This window comes from Hyposmocoma kahamanoa, unplaced genomic scaffold (assembly GCF_003589595.1).
Source record: "Hyposmocoma kahamanoa isolate Upper Pololo Valley unplaced genomic scaffold, ASM358959v1 172, whole genome shotgun sequence".
NCBI lineage: Eukaryota > Metazoa > Arthropoda > Insecta > Lepidoptera > Cosmopterigidae > Hyposmocoma > Hyposmocoma kahamanoa.
Window position 1 is genome coordinate 1,019,545 of NW_020653622.1, and position 15,004 is coordinate 1,034,548.

The 15,004-nt window shown below is 37.1% G+C and overlaps 1 protein-coding gene across 1 annotated transcript; it reads left to right on the forward strand.

The window, feature by feature from the left end:
• The first annotated feature begins 807 nt into the window (after window positions 1-807).
• LOC113225756 (alpha-(1,3)-fucosyltransferase C-like) lies at window positions 808-13,174 on the forward strand. Its single transcript, XM_026458166.1, has 2 exons — window positions 808-1,557; window positions 12,919-13,174. The coding sequence occupies exons 1-2, from the start codon at window positions 1,010-1,012 to the stop codon at window positions 13,172-13,174; spliced, it is 804 nt and encodes a 267-aa protein (XP_026313951.1). The 5' UTR covers window positions 808-1,009.
• The last annotated feature ends 1,830 nt before the right edge of the window (window positions 13,175-15,004 follow it).

Genomic DNA, 15,004 nt, shown 5'->3' on the forward strand with positions numbered 1-15,004 from the left:
TCGGTAGAGTATTCCATTCCCTTGCCGCACGCGTCAGAAAGGAGGAAAACACTTAGTGCGAATTGGTGGTATATGAACGATATAAGGATGGAGTGTTTCGGACCTTCTGATCGACTGAAGGAGGAACGATGAGGGTGGAACTAAATTGACAAGTTCCTGCGCGCATTCCCCGAAATGTATCCGATAGAAAAATCTTGTTGATTTTCTATCACTCACTCTCAATCTCTCTCTCACTCTCTCTCTCTCAATCACTCACTTTCTAGCACTCTACTTTTCTGCGATGGTCGAGATTTTGTAGTTTCGACTCCACAAGAGAATTGTTGTTAATAAGTCTCTTTGCTTTTCGCTTCACCGAGTCCAAGGCTGCTAACTGGTAATGGGCAGAGCCGTTTCTGATTATGTTTGTTTCGCTGCCCTCAGAAAAGTCCAGGTTTGATGAAGCCTGCCATCGGCGTACAACGAATATACTCATGGATAAGCACGCTATTTTTGTAACAATAGGTACCTAATCGTTAAGTATGGTACAAATATAATATGTGGTACAAACAATGGGGCATTCTTTCTCTGATTGATATAAAACGTGGAATTTGTTGATAAAGGTAGTCTTAACGGTTCGTCGAAAGAGATCATACGCATCGAAAAATTTTAGATTTAAAAATATCAATAAAAAATGAATGCAGCAGGAAGCAGACACATTTTGAATAATATGATCGTTTTGGTATTTTATTTTTACGTAGCAGAAAGCGAAAAAAATTTAATTTATGTCCTTTCGTGGCATAGAATATATGCATTTGACAAAGCTCCGGGACAGCAATACTTGATTAATAAAAATTGCAGGTTTCAAAATTGTTTCTTCACCTATAACAGGTCACATTTCAATGATGTTTTGCATTTCGACGTAATTTTGTTTTATTCAATTGACATCTTCAATGATAACCCGACGTCAGTCATCCCACCCGTCCGATCACAAGAACAGAAATATATTTTCGTCGGTAGAGAACCTCCTGAAATGTATTCAATTTCAGCTGTTTATGACGGGTTTTTCAATTACACTTTCGCATATAAACTAGATTCAGATGTCCCGTGGAGATTTTTTGTGGTAAGAAACAAGACAGACAATAAAGTTATAGTACCTAAAAACGACGTAAAATGGATGGATGTTAGCGATATGGAACCAATCGGTGAAGAAATTAAACGAAAATTGCAAAGTAAAAACCAAGCTGCGATTTGGTTGGTATCACATTGTCATACAGTTAACAATCGTGAAGATTTTGTTGTAAAATTAGTAACCGAATTGGAAAGCTACAATCTTAGTATCATGACAACTGGCTCCCAACGATGTGTTTACCCCTACGAAGAGATTACACCATGCAGCTATTGGAACACACCAAACGGCACCCATTCGAAAGAAATTTGTCATAAATGGATTTCATCGACTCATTATTTTTACTTGGCGTTTGAGAATGCAATGTGCGAAGATTACGTAACGGAGAAAATATTAATTGCCACAAAGAACTTCGCCGTACCGATTGTGTTTGGAGGTGCAGACTATACCAAGTTCGTTTCTTTAAATGATGTTTATTATTCTATTATTATATCATTGTTATTTACTTATATATGGTTTAAAAAAACAATTGTAATAACTCGAGTGTAAGTTTGATTTGAATAAGTATGTTCAGTATATGAAAACAAATTTCGACAAATGGCACCAGGACCTCGATTGAGAACTCTTCGATATTTTCGTCATCGGCTGGATGTCGTTCTCGAATCGAAAGGCGCTTTCTGAGCTATTCAGAACATTAGCTTTAAACGTTAAGATACGATATCGTTATCAACAGCGTTTACGGCGTTAATCGGTGAAATAGATTATAAGAAAAATGAAAATCCTTTTATATACATATTTATGACTTGAATGGCCTAAAATATAGGAATTTAATCTTGCATTAAAATAAATTAATAAAATTCAAAAAAATCCATACTCCACTTAAAATAATAAGAGATTTCTATATTACATTTTTGCTTTGTAAAAAATAGAACGTTCGATAACTTTCATTCGATAACTGTGTTCTGAATGACGTTTGTAGCCTTTGTCGGTCGAGAACTCGAGTAGTTGTACGGGTGTGACGTCATTGCAGTTCGGTTTCGAATACGATAATTTGACGTTCGATTCGGGTGTTGTGAATAAAAATGAAAAGAAATCGTACGCTTTCAAATCGAATCGGTCGACAACTCAGTTATCGTAAGTTTCTGAATCGACCCCCAGGAGCGGGGCTAGTCACGCCTCGATCATTTATGTCGAGAGGACTACGCACCTCCTCCAGTTCCTTTTGTATGAATAATATTTGTATTTGACATCACAAGTACACAATAAGCTACATTTCTAGGAATAAGTTTTCTGCAATAAACATTGATGCCGAATTTGAAAGTATTGTGCAATGATAGGGGTCCATCACTCGCTCAAGTTTACGCCATAAGTGCCTACCGATCAGTGTATCGACGTCGATACAAACGCTCATACAAGTCTTTCATTAATTAACATTCGGTTCTGCAAGACTGCACACGGCGGGCAACTTTATTTTCACCTCTCAGAGCGCGTGCTTAGGTTCCTTTTTCCTTGTAGTGAGCGCCTGGTGTCATTGGTCAGATTTAACGCAGGCGTCCACAGATCCACATCGCAAGGATCGCACGCACCGGCCTGTCGGTAATGCCGACGCAGTTGCTCGGAGGATCAATTTTTCAGATGCGTGCCGACGACGTCATACGGATTGCGTATCAGTGGACGCACCTCATGCGCGCTTGAATATGTCATATATCCAGATATCATGTTTATTTTTTTTTATCTTCTTTCTTCTTCTGCCAACAAACAAGCCATCACGACAAATTGTTCTTCATCAATTTCCAAATTCATTGTCTCGGACACACAAGTTAAACTCGTGCGCTCGTTACCAAAAGTGGCTTCGGTAATCCGACTAGTAGTTGCGTCGGCAATCCGATTGCTGCGGATACAGTGGATGCACTGCCAAAAACGGAGCCGTTTGATGCGATCCGTTCGATGCGTGGATCTGTGGACGCTTACCTTTAGTAGGCTATTATAGCGAAGGTATTTTCGGTTTTGTATGACAGTGATGAATCTGTTGCGTAGTAACTATTAAGTAATCTGTGGTAATGACGACAGTTTGTTTCGCACATGGTTGATCTTGTCGTGTGTACCTAACCCTTTTTAGGATGTCAATAAATGAATTTTGTAGCCGGCATTGAAAACTGTAGCATTACTCGATGTGTTTATGGCGACAAAACTTTATGATAGATTTTATCTATGGTTTTGGTATACTTTTTACTTTGACTATCCTCGTATGAACGTTGTAAATTAACAGTGTAAAATTCAAGCAAATATAAGTTTCTATCCGGCTCGAAGGACCAATGTTAATATAAGTTTCTATCCGGCTCGAAGGACCAATGTTGGATTCTTGTTTATAGTGGATTGTAGATGGATTTGGTCGATATTCAAACAAACTTTCACAGGACATAGGACCGAATCCATCTACAGTCCGCTATAAACAAGAATCCAACAGACGTGTTGAGATTTTATAATATTTTAATAATAATAACGTTGATATTTGTTGTGAAACCATTTCTCTCTTCGGTTAGCAATAGGTATTGACCATTGTCCTTTTGTTGTAAATTGGAAAAAATGGTCGCCCTTCACATTGGTCGTAAGCCATCCGCCATTTTACGGAGTTACTTTAAATTTGTTAAACGAATTTTGCATAGTTCATTCGACCATCTTTTGTCAAGAAGGAAATTAAAATTTTTTCCTGACCCATGCGAACACTGGAATGGGTACTGGTGAAGACGCATTATACTACTCTGGATTCTGGATTCGCGCCTGATCTTCATGGACTTAAAGTTATTAGAAAAGTTCCGTTTGTTCACTACACTTTCTGCACATAAAAATATTTTTTTTATGCTACTGCTATGAAGTTCCTAGTTTTTATATTTTTAAAATGCCGTGAATAAAAAGAAGTATATTTGTCTTCATTAACATTCATATATTCATTTGCTTTAAATAAAATTGTTTGTAGTATCTTCAGTTATGTAGAGAAAAAGATAAGAAAAAACTGTTCATCTAACTGTATACGCCTTTTGGGAAAGTTCGCAGGAATTCTATACACATTAGAAGCAGCAGAGCTTTTTATGAAAGAGTTCGTCTAGGGTAATACTGCCACCTTACCTACTTCTGTAACTACCAAGCATTAATGTGAGCATGACTGCGTTCCGGTTTTGAAGGGTAAGGGTGCTGGTCAAATTACAGGTACATAGGACTTGTTAACTTATGCCTCAGGGTGACGGGCGCATTGGCAGTGCCCTTCAGATCTTAGTGTTCATAGTGTTATTCTAAGGAGTCTTTATTATTATAGAAGCAATGTGTCAAAAGCCATTTTGTCAATTGTAATTTGAAAGTATGTCCTTGTAACAATTTAATTTTATTTGGTAAATTATTGAAAATAATTATACATTATGTTGAAACAGATTTTCTTGTAATTTATTTTTAGGCGGACTGACCGTCAACTCAGCTTCTCGAGATACAGTTGGCCTTAGTCTTCGTTAGTGTTGGTCATGGAAAATTTTCCATTTTGAAAAAAAAAAATTTTTCAGAGAAATAAATATTTTTCCGCATATTTCTCTTTTAAATTGCCACATTTGACAGCTGTCAAAAGACGAAGTTACTGAATAAAAACGAGCCATCAACAAGTGGCGATGGAGTAATTGTTGGAGGTTTCGCTGTTGTGAAATCATATGCATATGTGCAAGTTTATTTTATATAAATTCACGCTAAATAAAACTTCAAAAGATATTTTTAAACATAGAACTTAATACGAGCCTTCCAAATTATATTTTTCCAATTTTTCGGAAAATTTGTAATATTCGTATAGCGTGAACAAATCTATCATAAACAAAAAGAAGAAAAAGTACTGGAAGAGAATCCCGCAATAAAACTTATTTGATATTTATGTTGTTATGTATTAAATTCGCTGTTGTAAAATGGTTTCTATTGTCCTTTCCTGCAATAATTCTTATGGTATTTAGGAAGGAACGACAAAATAGGTGGTGCTGCATTAGCGAAATTAAGCGTTGTGTTTTTATCCAGCGCCATAAAAGTATGATATAGTTAAATAAGTAGGGTAATTCCAAACAAACGAAGCAGCGCGGGTTGAATGTGAGCAAGCCCGCCGCGCGCCGTGTACACAATTGGAATTCCCTGCCTGCAGACTCGGTCCATGAACGGTTTAATATATTCCTTTTCAATGCAAGAGTGATTAGACATTATTTGGGTGTGTTTGCTCCTCCAGGGGAAATGGAGGTCAAATGCGCACTTATTTTTAACCGACTCAAATGTGAGAAGGTTCTCAGTTCGACTGTATATTTTGTATGTTTGTTACATGGTAACTCCGGGCACTTGTGAACTGATTTTGATAATTCTGTTTTTGTTGGAAAGAGTGTACCTCAGTATTGTTCCCATTTAATGTTTGAAGAAAATACTCCACCTCTAAGGGCGGCAAACTAAGGGATAAATCCGGTTTCGCGTACTTTCGGTTAACCGATTTCAATCAAACGTGGCAGATAGATTCCACGACCTTCTGAGGTCGGTTTTTTTTAATAAAAGAAAGGTAGCGTAGTGTATGACTGCTTTATTTTTGTTTCAATAACTCGTCTGGTACACATCATGTACGGTAAACATATATTTTTTAAGAAGACTCCGTTTTCTAGGTGGATATTACCTGAAAAACAGGATAGTTGGGATTTTTGTTAGCCAGTTCTACACAAAACTGAGCAAAGAAAGATGGATGGCGACATCCCGTGTATTTTGTAACGTGTTTTTGACGACGCGCATAGAGGAGACCTATCAATAACTACTTGTGATTCATTATCAAAGCATCAAACAAGCTAATTGAGTACAGCTTGTAGAAGCTGCGGTTATAAAGTTGATGTAGGTTATATTTATAAAATTGTCCTGTATTTCGTTTCAGATGTTTGTTCGTAGTAGCAGAAAACAACAAGTTTTCAGTTTATTCACAAAAATTTTAAAAAAAGTCCCGAATATTCATTCCTTCCCTTCATTTATCATATTCTGCAGCAATAAAAATGAATAAAAATTAAATCTTACAATTGGCAGAAATTTGCAACAAATGGTCACACTGTTCTCAATATTGTGACATTGACATTGGCAAGAGGTCTCTTGTCAAAACATTCCTTTGCAACTTTCATTATCTATCATTTAAATATTGTCGTCATATTTTTGTCACATTGTATAACATTTTTTGCTTTATGTCATTATTGTTTAATTCATTATTTCATTAGGTGTTTTATAGCTGTAAACATTCAGTCATGCTTAAAATGAAATGTATGTACAAAACAAAAACGTTACCTAATCTATGGTCCAACTGAACCAATTGCGTTGTGTTCTTGCATCTATTCTAAAATACAATGTTTTACAATTTTTTAAATCCCGATTTCTAAAAATATACAAAAATATATTGATAACTAGGCATAAACTAAAATGCAAAATTATACTGGCAAAGTCCATGAACGGCTCTTCGTCGTTATTGGGGCAGCTTTCGCCGTCCTTCTTTTTAACTTCATTAGCTGATTTGACTTTAGTGTCTCTGGTATTTAATCTTGTAATTGATCTTGTTGCTTAATGGATGGGACCTGTAAACGGCACGAAATGTTGGTTTGTTTGGAGAAACAAATATACGTGATTTTGATCCGAAATAATAGTTTCATTTTCTATGTATTGTATATATTTGGTAGTAGAAGAGCCACCTTACCCGTTGGGTATATTGCTTTTCTTCCATAAGACTGTCGTAAATTCTTGATGTTTTTAGAAGGTTAGGAAAATGGACTGCATACATTTTCATGAAACTTATTTGAACACAGCTTGATTTTGATTGCCTCTCCCGATCAGAAACTGCGTCTTTTCCGAGTCGAGGCACATAATTGCGATTCACAACTATCCCATCGGAAACTTTTTAACATTTCAAATCGGAACAATAGGTGATTTAACTCACAAATTAGAAAGATATAGTAGGAATCAGGTTCGTCTACTCGCTCAGAAACCCGTCTGATTTCGAGACTACTCGATCGGGTCGAATAATAAAAATAGAATCAGTATATCAAATCAATACAGAGTACTAAAAAAACCGACCTCAGAAGTACGTAGAATTACATATAATTACCAAGTTTTGTTGAAATCGGTTCGGATCGGTTCATCCCCTAGTTCGCCACTATACGGGACTTGACACAGGAGATAATTAAAGTCGGTTCTCACTACTCAAAGTATATTGAGAGAGAAAAACACTTTGAATTGGAGAATAGCAAATTCAACCATTAAAATAATTGCCCCTTATCATTGACTTACAATTATATGGACGTCGGGTCCGCGCTAAAAAGTGTCCGAACTTATAGGGCGTTAAAATCGTATACAGAGCGTCATTCACGCTTTAGTCTTCGTTTGTTCGACTGACAGCGAAGCAAGCAAAATTAGACAGTACTGCGATGACATTACAATTTAAATTCAACGTTTTAGCTTTTTCATATTCCTTTACATGTCACTACGTTTAAATAGGTTGACTTGGGACATTTTTTTCGTGGTTTTTGTATTAGACCCGTCGTCCATTTATTTGTAAGTCAATGCCCCTTATAATAAAATTTAGGCGCTATTTATAAAAATGATTCTTATGAACAGTCACCCTACGATTTTCTTCAAAATTAAATGGGACCACTCTGGACGTACCCTCTTTCCAACAAAAAATAATCATGAAAATCGGTTCAACCAAAGTTATCGCGTACATATATACAAAAAAAAATTACGGTTAATAAGAATGACATATCTCTTCCATTATTCAATTCCGGTTTTTATTCTCCTCCACTGTTCTGTGCAGCAACATTACCAATTTCTGCCGCCAACTAGTAATGTGAGCATTACCTACCGCGTTCCGGTCTTGAAGGGTAAGGGTGCTGGTGATATTACAGGCACATGGGACTTGTCAACTTATGTCCCAAGGTGACGGGCACAGTGGCGGTGCTCTTAAGATCTTTGCAATTTAAAGCTCTGAGTGGCACAGCACCTGTTATGGATAGGCGTGACTCGCTTACCATCATGCGCACGACTTGTCCGTCCCGTCTTTTGGTATTTAAGGGAATGTCTAATCTGATTGAGTTATGTATGCCATGGCCTATATCTCTAATTTAAATTCCATTCTCTGCTTTTCTTTTTGTTGAAAGTTGTCTGCTTATCGGCGTTCTACAGGATACATCACGGAGAGCACCCGAAATATAACATTTAAGGTGCTTTTAATATAACCGCTCACGCGATGCGCTCCTCCTACCGCAAAATGGCGGCTATTTGGTTTCGCAAATTAGAAACGCATTCAGTTTAAATACAAGTTTTTATAAATAAAAATTATTATTCTGCATTGCTAAATAAATACCCTCCGTACTACGAACAAAAACATCTCAAATAAAATGCAGTAATACACCGCAAATCCTGCACTTAAAAAGCACTAATGAAATTTTTGGTGTACTTGGATAAATATGATAATATTCCGTTTGAGTGGTTCTAACGTTTACCATGAAATTACTCCTTAAAGTATAGTTTATAAACATTTATATTCAGGGTAAACTTAAAAAACGCCACTTACGGTATGTTTTCAATAAATAAACACCGAAATCACCAGCCCAAACAATAACACACACGATTGTCGTGACGTATTTTTGAAGTTGTTTATTTTTTTTAATGACAGACCCAGGCATTAAAAACTTTATGGTTTGCCAGAGTGGTTACCGAAATAGCAATTAATATTAGTTCTTTTACCTGTTATAACTTCGATATCCGATAAATCGGTATAAAATCATCACGGGCACCTCTAGGTGTGGTGTGCGTCTACGGCTACAAGTATCGCGTGAGCGGATTTTTTTGAAATAAATCTTCAATATTACTCTAGTTAGTGAATTAATGAAAAATATAATAATGTATCGATATAAATACTTAATAGACGTGTATAATTATTAGAATTCTATTAATAGAATCGTAGATAACAGATTCGTGTTAGAATTTTCGCTATGTTGCCGCTCTGACCACGTAACGTAATAGTGCGAGAAAGTGATGGGTAACCCTGCCACTTCACGCACACATTTGCGCGTGTGCAGATAGCGCCTTGCTGTAAGCAGTAGAAGTAGGTAAATAATTTTTCGATCGTTGTATGGAGTGTCCGGGGTGTGACATGACATTATTTTTTTGATTTGGTCGAGTATTACTTATTTGACAGCAATTCTTTAGGACGGATCTTGGATGGCCAACGAGAATACAGGGCTAGATACGGATCAGACTTACGCAAACGCTTTTGTAATATTTCTATGCAGTGAATAAGGTACCCTCTTAGTTATATAACATTTAAAATATATCTATATCTACATGCTACGGCGACTCATGCCGTGAATACTTGTCGGGTGAAGCCTGAAAACCAGCAAATTAGCTAATTTTACGAGCAGTAGAGCTCCTTGTCAAAGAATCGTCCAGGGAAGTACTGCCACCTTACCTGTTTCTGTCGCCAAGCAGTTAGCATTACTGCGTTCCGGTTTTGAAGGGTAAGGGTGCTGGTGAAATTACAGGCACAAGGGACTTGTCAACTTATATCTTAGGGTGACGGGCGCAATGGCCTCTCAGATCTTTGCGATTTAAATCTCTGATTGGCACTGCACCTGTTATGGATGTCGTTTTCCATCAGGCGCACGACTTGTTTTATTGGTATTATGAAAAAAAAAAACTCTTACCTGGTCTAATTGCCGTTTAAATTCCATTTTCTGCTTGTTCTATCCTTTGTACAAATTGACTTACAAATAAATGGACGACGGGTCTAATACAAAAACAACGAAATAAATGTCCCAAGTCAACCTATTTAAACGTAGTGACATGTAAAGGAATATGAAAAAGCTAAAACGTTGAATTTAAATTGTGATGTCATCGCAGTACCTACTGTCTAATTTTGCTTGCTTCGCTGTCAGTCGAACAAACGAAGACTAGAGCGTGAATGAGGCTCTGTATACGATTTTAACGCCCTATAAGTTCGGACACTTTTTAGCGCGGACCCGACGTCCATATATTTGTAAGTCAATGTTTGTACACATTAAAATACTCTTTACTGCAAGTACAGTACGGTCGGTGGTCGGTATTTATGTCATTCGAAATTTAGCGCATCCGATATGTATTCGTTCGGAATCCTAGATTATGCAAATCTAGAAATTCGGATCCACTTCGGATGTCGCTTGTAAGGTTGGTTTTTTAGTACTCTGTACCTGATTAATTACGTATGTTTTCTGTCGATGAATAAAATCTTCTTAATTTTCAAGTTTTTATTTAATGTCGCGACGTTTTATTACTGTGATATTCAACTGTTTTTGTGAAATTGCTCCTCTAGTTTTGTTATAATTATTAATAACAAAGACCGAATACTTGGAAAAAAATCCTTCGATGCGGCCGGATCCGAATTAAATGAAGAAATAAGGGAAGAAATAAGTTCCTGACAGAAATGGCCCTACGGCATAAAAAGTCGATAAAACCCAAAAAATAAAGATCTGCCAACAAGCACATGGAAAAATTCTTAAGGTCCGCTGGTTCGTTCCGTGGCTTAGTTGGCATAGCGTCTAGTATGGTTTGCAAGTCCATTGTGCCTGTAATTTCACCAGCACCCAGTGGCGGATTTGCCGTCTTGATCGCCCTAGTACCAGCAGTACCAGCCGCCCCTTTCTCAGGACTCATCATATACCTACTGGTAGATTACATAATAAATTTTCTCTATTGCCAACGTTTATCGAAATCTATTCAGAAATTTCTTATTTAATATTTTTAAATTTTGCAACAACGACTCAATTTTGCAGGAACTTAGCGTCCAGACCAGACTGTCCATTTTATGTCTACGTAGGATACTTGATTTCTTTGGTCACATTGCCAGGAAAGAAGGGCACAACCTCGAACTGTCGCTGCCCCACAAGATGGTCCGACTAAGTTTGTTGCGGCTCCTCTCGGCATGGGTCTCCATGATGCGCTTCACTATGCCAAAGACCGCCACAGATGGCACAGCGTTGTCATGCGGAGCTTGTGTCCGCGGGGGGTCACGACCCTCATTAATGAGGTATACGACTCTAGGATTAGGAGGAATTTTTACACATTTAAATTTAAATTTAAAACATTTATTTGATATATTATTATCTCTATTAGTCTTCAGGGCGCACGCCAGTAAAGCGCCCAGCCGGCAAGATTTTTTCCGACACCTTCAATATTTATCGTCATATTTCAGTCAACTTACACAAAACCTAAATAAATTGTACATTCAAACCTTCCTCATGAATCACTCTGTCCATTGGTGGAAACCGCATGAAAATCCGTTCAATAGTTTTCGAGTTTATTGTGATCAAAAAGAGAGCAGACGCGGTAGTGACAATATGTTGTGATGTAGTGATTATACATTAAATAAATAATACACAACATCGCATACGTTGCTGTGATCCCAAAGTAAGCACTTGTGTTATGGAAATCGGAAACAAAGATGGCACCACAAACACCCAGGCCCGAGACAATATTAAAAAGTTAGATTTCTACACTGACCCGGTCGGGGATCGAACCTGGACCTCAGAGATGGCGACACCGGGAAAACCGGTGTGCAAGCCACGAAGGCCGTCAACATTTCATTACAGATATGTAAATAATCTATATTTTATACACAAAATCTACGAAAGTGTTTTAGAAAGATTATTGTTAGGCATATGATGCGGTACAGTGCGGCCCGCTATAATGTGCGTGAGCCTTTATAATATTTTGGTACTTTGGGTTAATTCTTGTGATCATCGGTGAATTTTTTGTCACGATTGGCCGCCCTAGTCCCGGGCCTACTGGGCCTTAGGGCAAATCCGCCACTGCCAGCACCCTTGCCCTTCAAAACCGGAACGCAGTAATAGTAACATTACCGCTTGGCCGGAGAAATAGATAAGAAGGCAGTATTTCCCTGAATAAGTACGAGGATATCGGTCCCAACTTCCTATTTACAGCCTTTGGAGTCGAAACCCTTGGCCCCTGTGCCCTTCATCTGTATAAAATTTTATCCAAAAAATTAATAGACTGTCTGAGAAACCCACGGCCTGGCAGCTACCTTGCCCAACGCATTACCAAAGCCATATAAAGAGGGTACGCTGCCAGCATCTTGTGCACCTTGCCGCGAGGACCCAATTTTATTCATAAAATTTAAAAATCCTAGTTTTGATTTGTAATATTTAAGCTTTTTTTGTCTTTTTAACTTACCTGTATATTATCAAAATAAAAATATCGGCACATAAAATGTTATATTACACTTGATTTATACAATTATCATGATGGAAACACTTTCGAAAATATGCACTTCATAACTTTGTTTGTGTCATAACAAAGTGGTTCCTACAGTCCCCCAGTGGGCGCTGAAGAGTCCTAGGGGTCTCGAAAGCAATAGGGGAACGTTGATGCTGTCCAGAGGGTGCTATCGCATTTGAAAAAAAAAGAACCTGAATTACCCATATATACTAAAAAACATACACACGCCAGCACATAAAGCTACACATTGACGTATCTTGTTCCGTTGCACTGGAGGCGATTTTCGAACAAAAATGTGTAGCCTGATGTGCCGTTGTCCGTACAATGTATATAATTTTCTTTCCTATGAATGTTTGTGTCAAGTTAATACAAAAAATACGTGGTTTCAATGATTTATTGGAGTGGTGGGCGTTGAATTTCTTTTTCTTGCTTAAGTAGGCGGTGAACTAAAATGTTTGGGAATCCATGTGTTAAACGAAAGTTTGTTTCCGAACTAATTATATGCTTATTAATTTTAGATTCTTGCCTCCGGGATCGTATATTAATGCTAGTGATTTAACACCGAAGGAGCTGGCGTCATTGATGAACGAACTTATTCAAGACAAAAACAAATACTACGAGTATTTCAAATGGCACAGATACTACAGTATTCACGATCCAACGGAAAGTGCAGAAACGGATGGAATGTGCGTGCTATGTGCATTTCTGAATAACGCAAAATATGACTCTGTATCCAGTGTATATACACGTCTGACTTGGTTTTATAAGTTTTAATAGATACATTAAATTACTCTAATAAAGAAAAGAATTAATACCGAGGTCCGTCTCTTTTTATTGGTTATTTATTTTTACACACACAAACACACACACACGAACATTTGTAAGCAAGTCTGAAACAAAGAAGGATGGCGACATTCCGTGTGTTTTGTAACTCCGTGTTTTTGACGACGTGCATTAAGGAGACCTATCAATACTTGTGATTCATTATCAAAGCATCAAACAAGCTAATTGAGTACAGCCTGTAGAAGCTGCAGTTTTAAAGTTGATATAGGTTATATTTATAACATTGTCCTGTATTTCGCTTCAGATGTTTGTTCGTAGTAGCAGAAAACAACAAGTTTTCAGTTTGTTCCCAAAAATAATAAAGAACTTCCTGAATATTCCCAAATTTGTCAAACTTTGCCACATTAAATATAACTTATCATGTTCTGCAGCAATGAGAATAAATAAAAATTAAATCTGCCACAAATGGTCACACTGCTCTCAATATCAATGTGACATCGACATTGGGCAGAGGTCTCTTGTCAAAAAGTTCCTTTGCAACTTTCATTATCTCTCATTTAAATATTGTCTTAATATTTTTGTCACATTGTGTTTTATTTTTTGCTTTATGTCATTATTGTTTAAGAGGGAACATGCCAAAAAAGTTTCGACGTTGGCTCCGCCCAAATTTGTGAAACAAATATATGCCTGAAGTTCGCGTGTCATGCGACAGGAGATGTTGAATTTTGCGCATTAAAAGTGCCAAATTCGTTTTAGCGGAATAACTCTAAAACTAAAGAGATTAAAAAAAATCCACGGTGACAGTTGTCGATCATGCATAAATATAATTAATTATCTAATTTTTGTCCTAATAACCTGTAGCATTTCGAGGATAAATCGAAAAAATGTGAAAATTAGAGGTCATTTCGTGATTTTTATCTATCGAGGAAACTTTATTGTTTTATGTTTCTGATTAATGTCTATGCTTGAATATATCGTGTAGTTACTCATACAATATTTTATTTTTAACTTTAAGTGGATATACTTCTCTAAAATCAAATTGAGCATTCCCCACATGTGTAGTATTTGCAAGGCGAGGTTCGTATAAATATGTTTCGAACTTGCTTCCAAATTATGTTCATGTCTGCACGTGAAAGACGTGACTTGAAAGAGGATGTGGTGACTGGAATAAAGAAAGGAATGGTGATGTGGTTTGAGTATGTAAAGCGGATGGATGTAAGAAGAACTACCAAACATGTTTATTAACAATCGGCTTGAAATCTTAGAACTAGAATGATAGAGTGTGTTCGTTCTTCTTTTTATGAACATGGTAGGCTCTAGCAGAATATCAGCGGCGTTGTGAAATACTCCGCCATTGTGCTGAGCTACAGACCTTTTTATCTCTCATCACTATTGTTACTAAACACTGTGTAGAACTTTTATATTTTTTTTACTTATTAATGTGTGGATATAAATAAACGATTTTATTATTTATTATTATTATTTATGATGCGGATGTTTTTTTTTTGCACACACTCATAGCCCCGCATCGTTGTTGTCATGGACACACATATTAGACAAGTATAAAATTAAAGTAGGCCATACATATATTTCTCCCGGCTCCGGAAACCGAAAATCTTCCCAGTCCAGCATGTTGGTTCGTAGTTCGACCACGGAGGCAGTTAAATGTAGATGAAAGTGGATTGAAGGGTTTTAAGAGGACATTCCAGAAGGACTTACATTGCCCAGATCAGTGAAGTCCTCAGAAAGGGTGGGATTCGAAGTGACAAGAATAAAAAAAGTTGTATGAAAGGGCTTTCCTATGGGTCAAGGGTTCATTGG

What these genes read in the sequence shown, in the direction of transcription:
- LOC113225756 (XM_026458166.1), top strand. Translation starts at nt 1,010, where the DNA reads ATGTATTCAATTTCAGCTGTTTATGACGGGTTTTTCAATTACACTTTC. An exon ending in GGAGGTGCAGACTATACCAA is followed by an intron (nt 1,558 to 12,918) that starts GTTCGTTTCTTT and finishes TATTAATTTTAG; the next exon opens with ATTCTTGCCTCCGGGATCGT.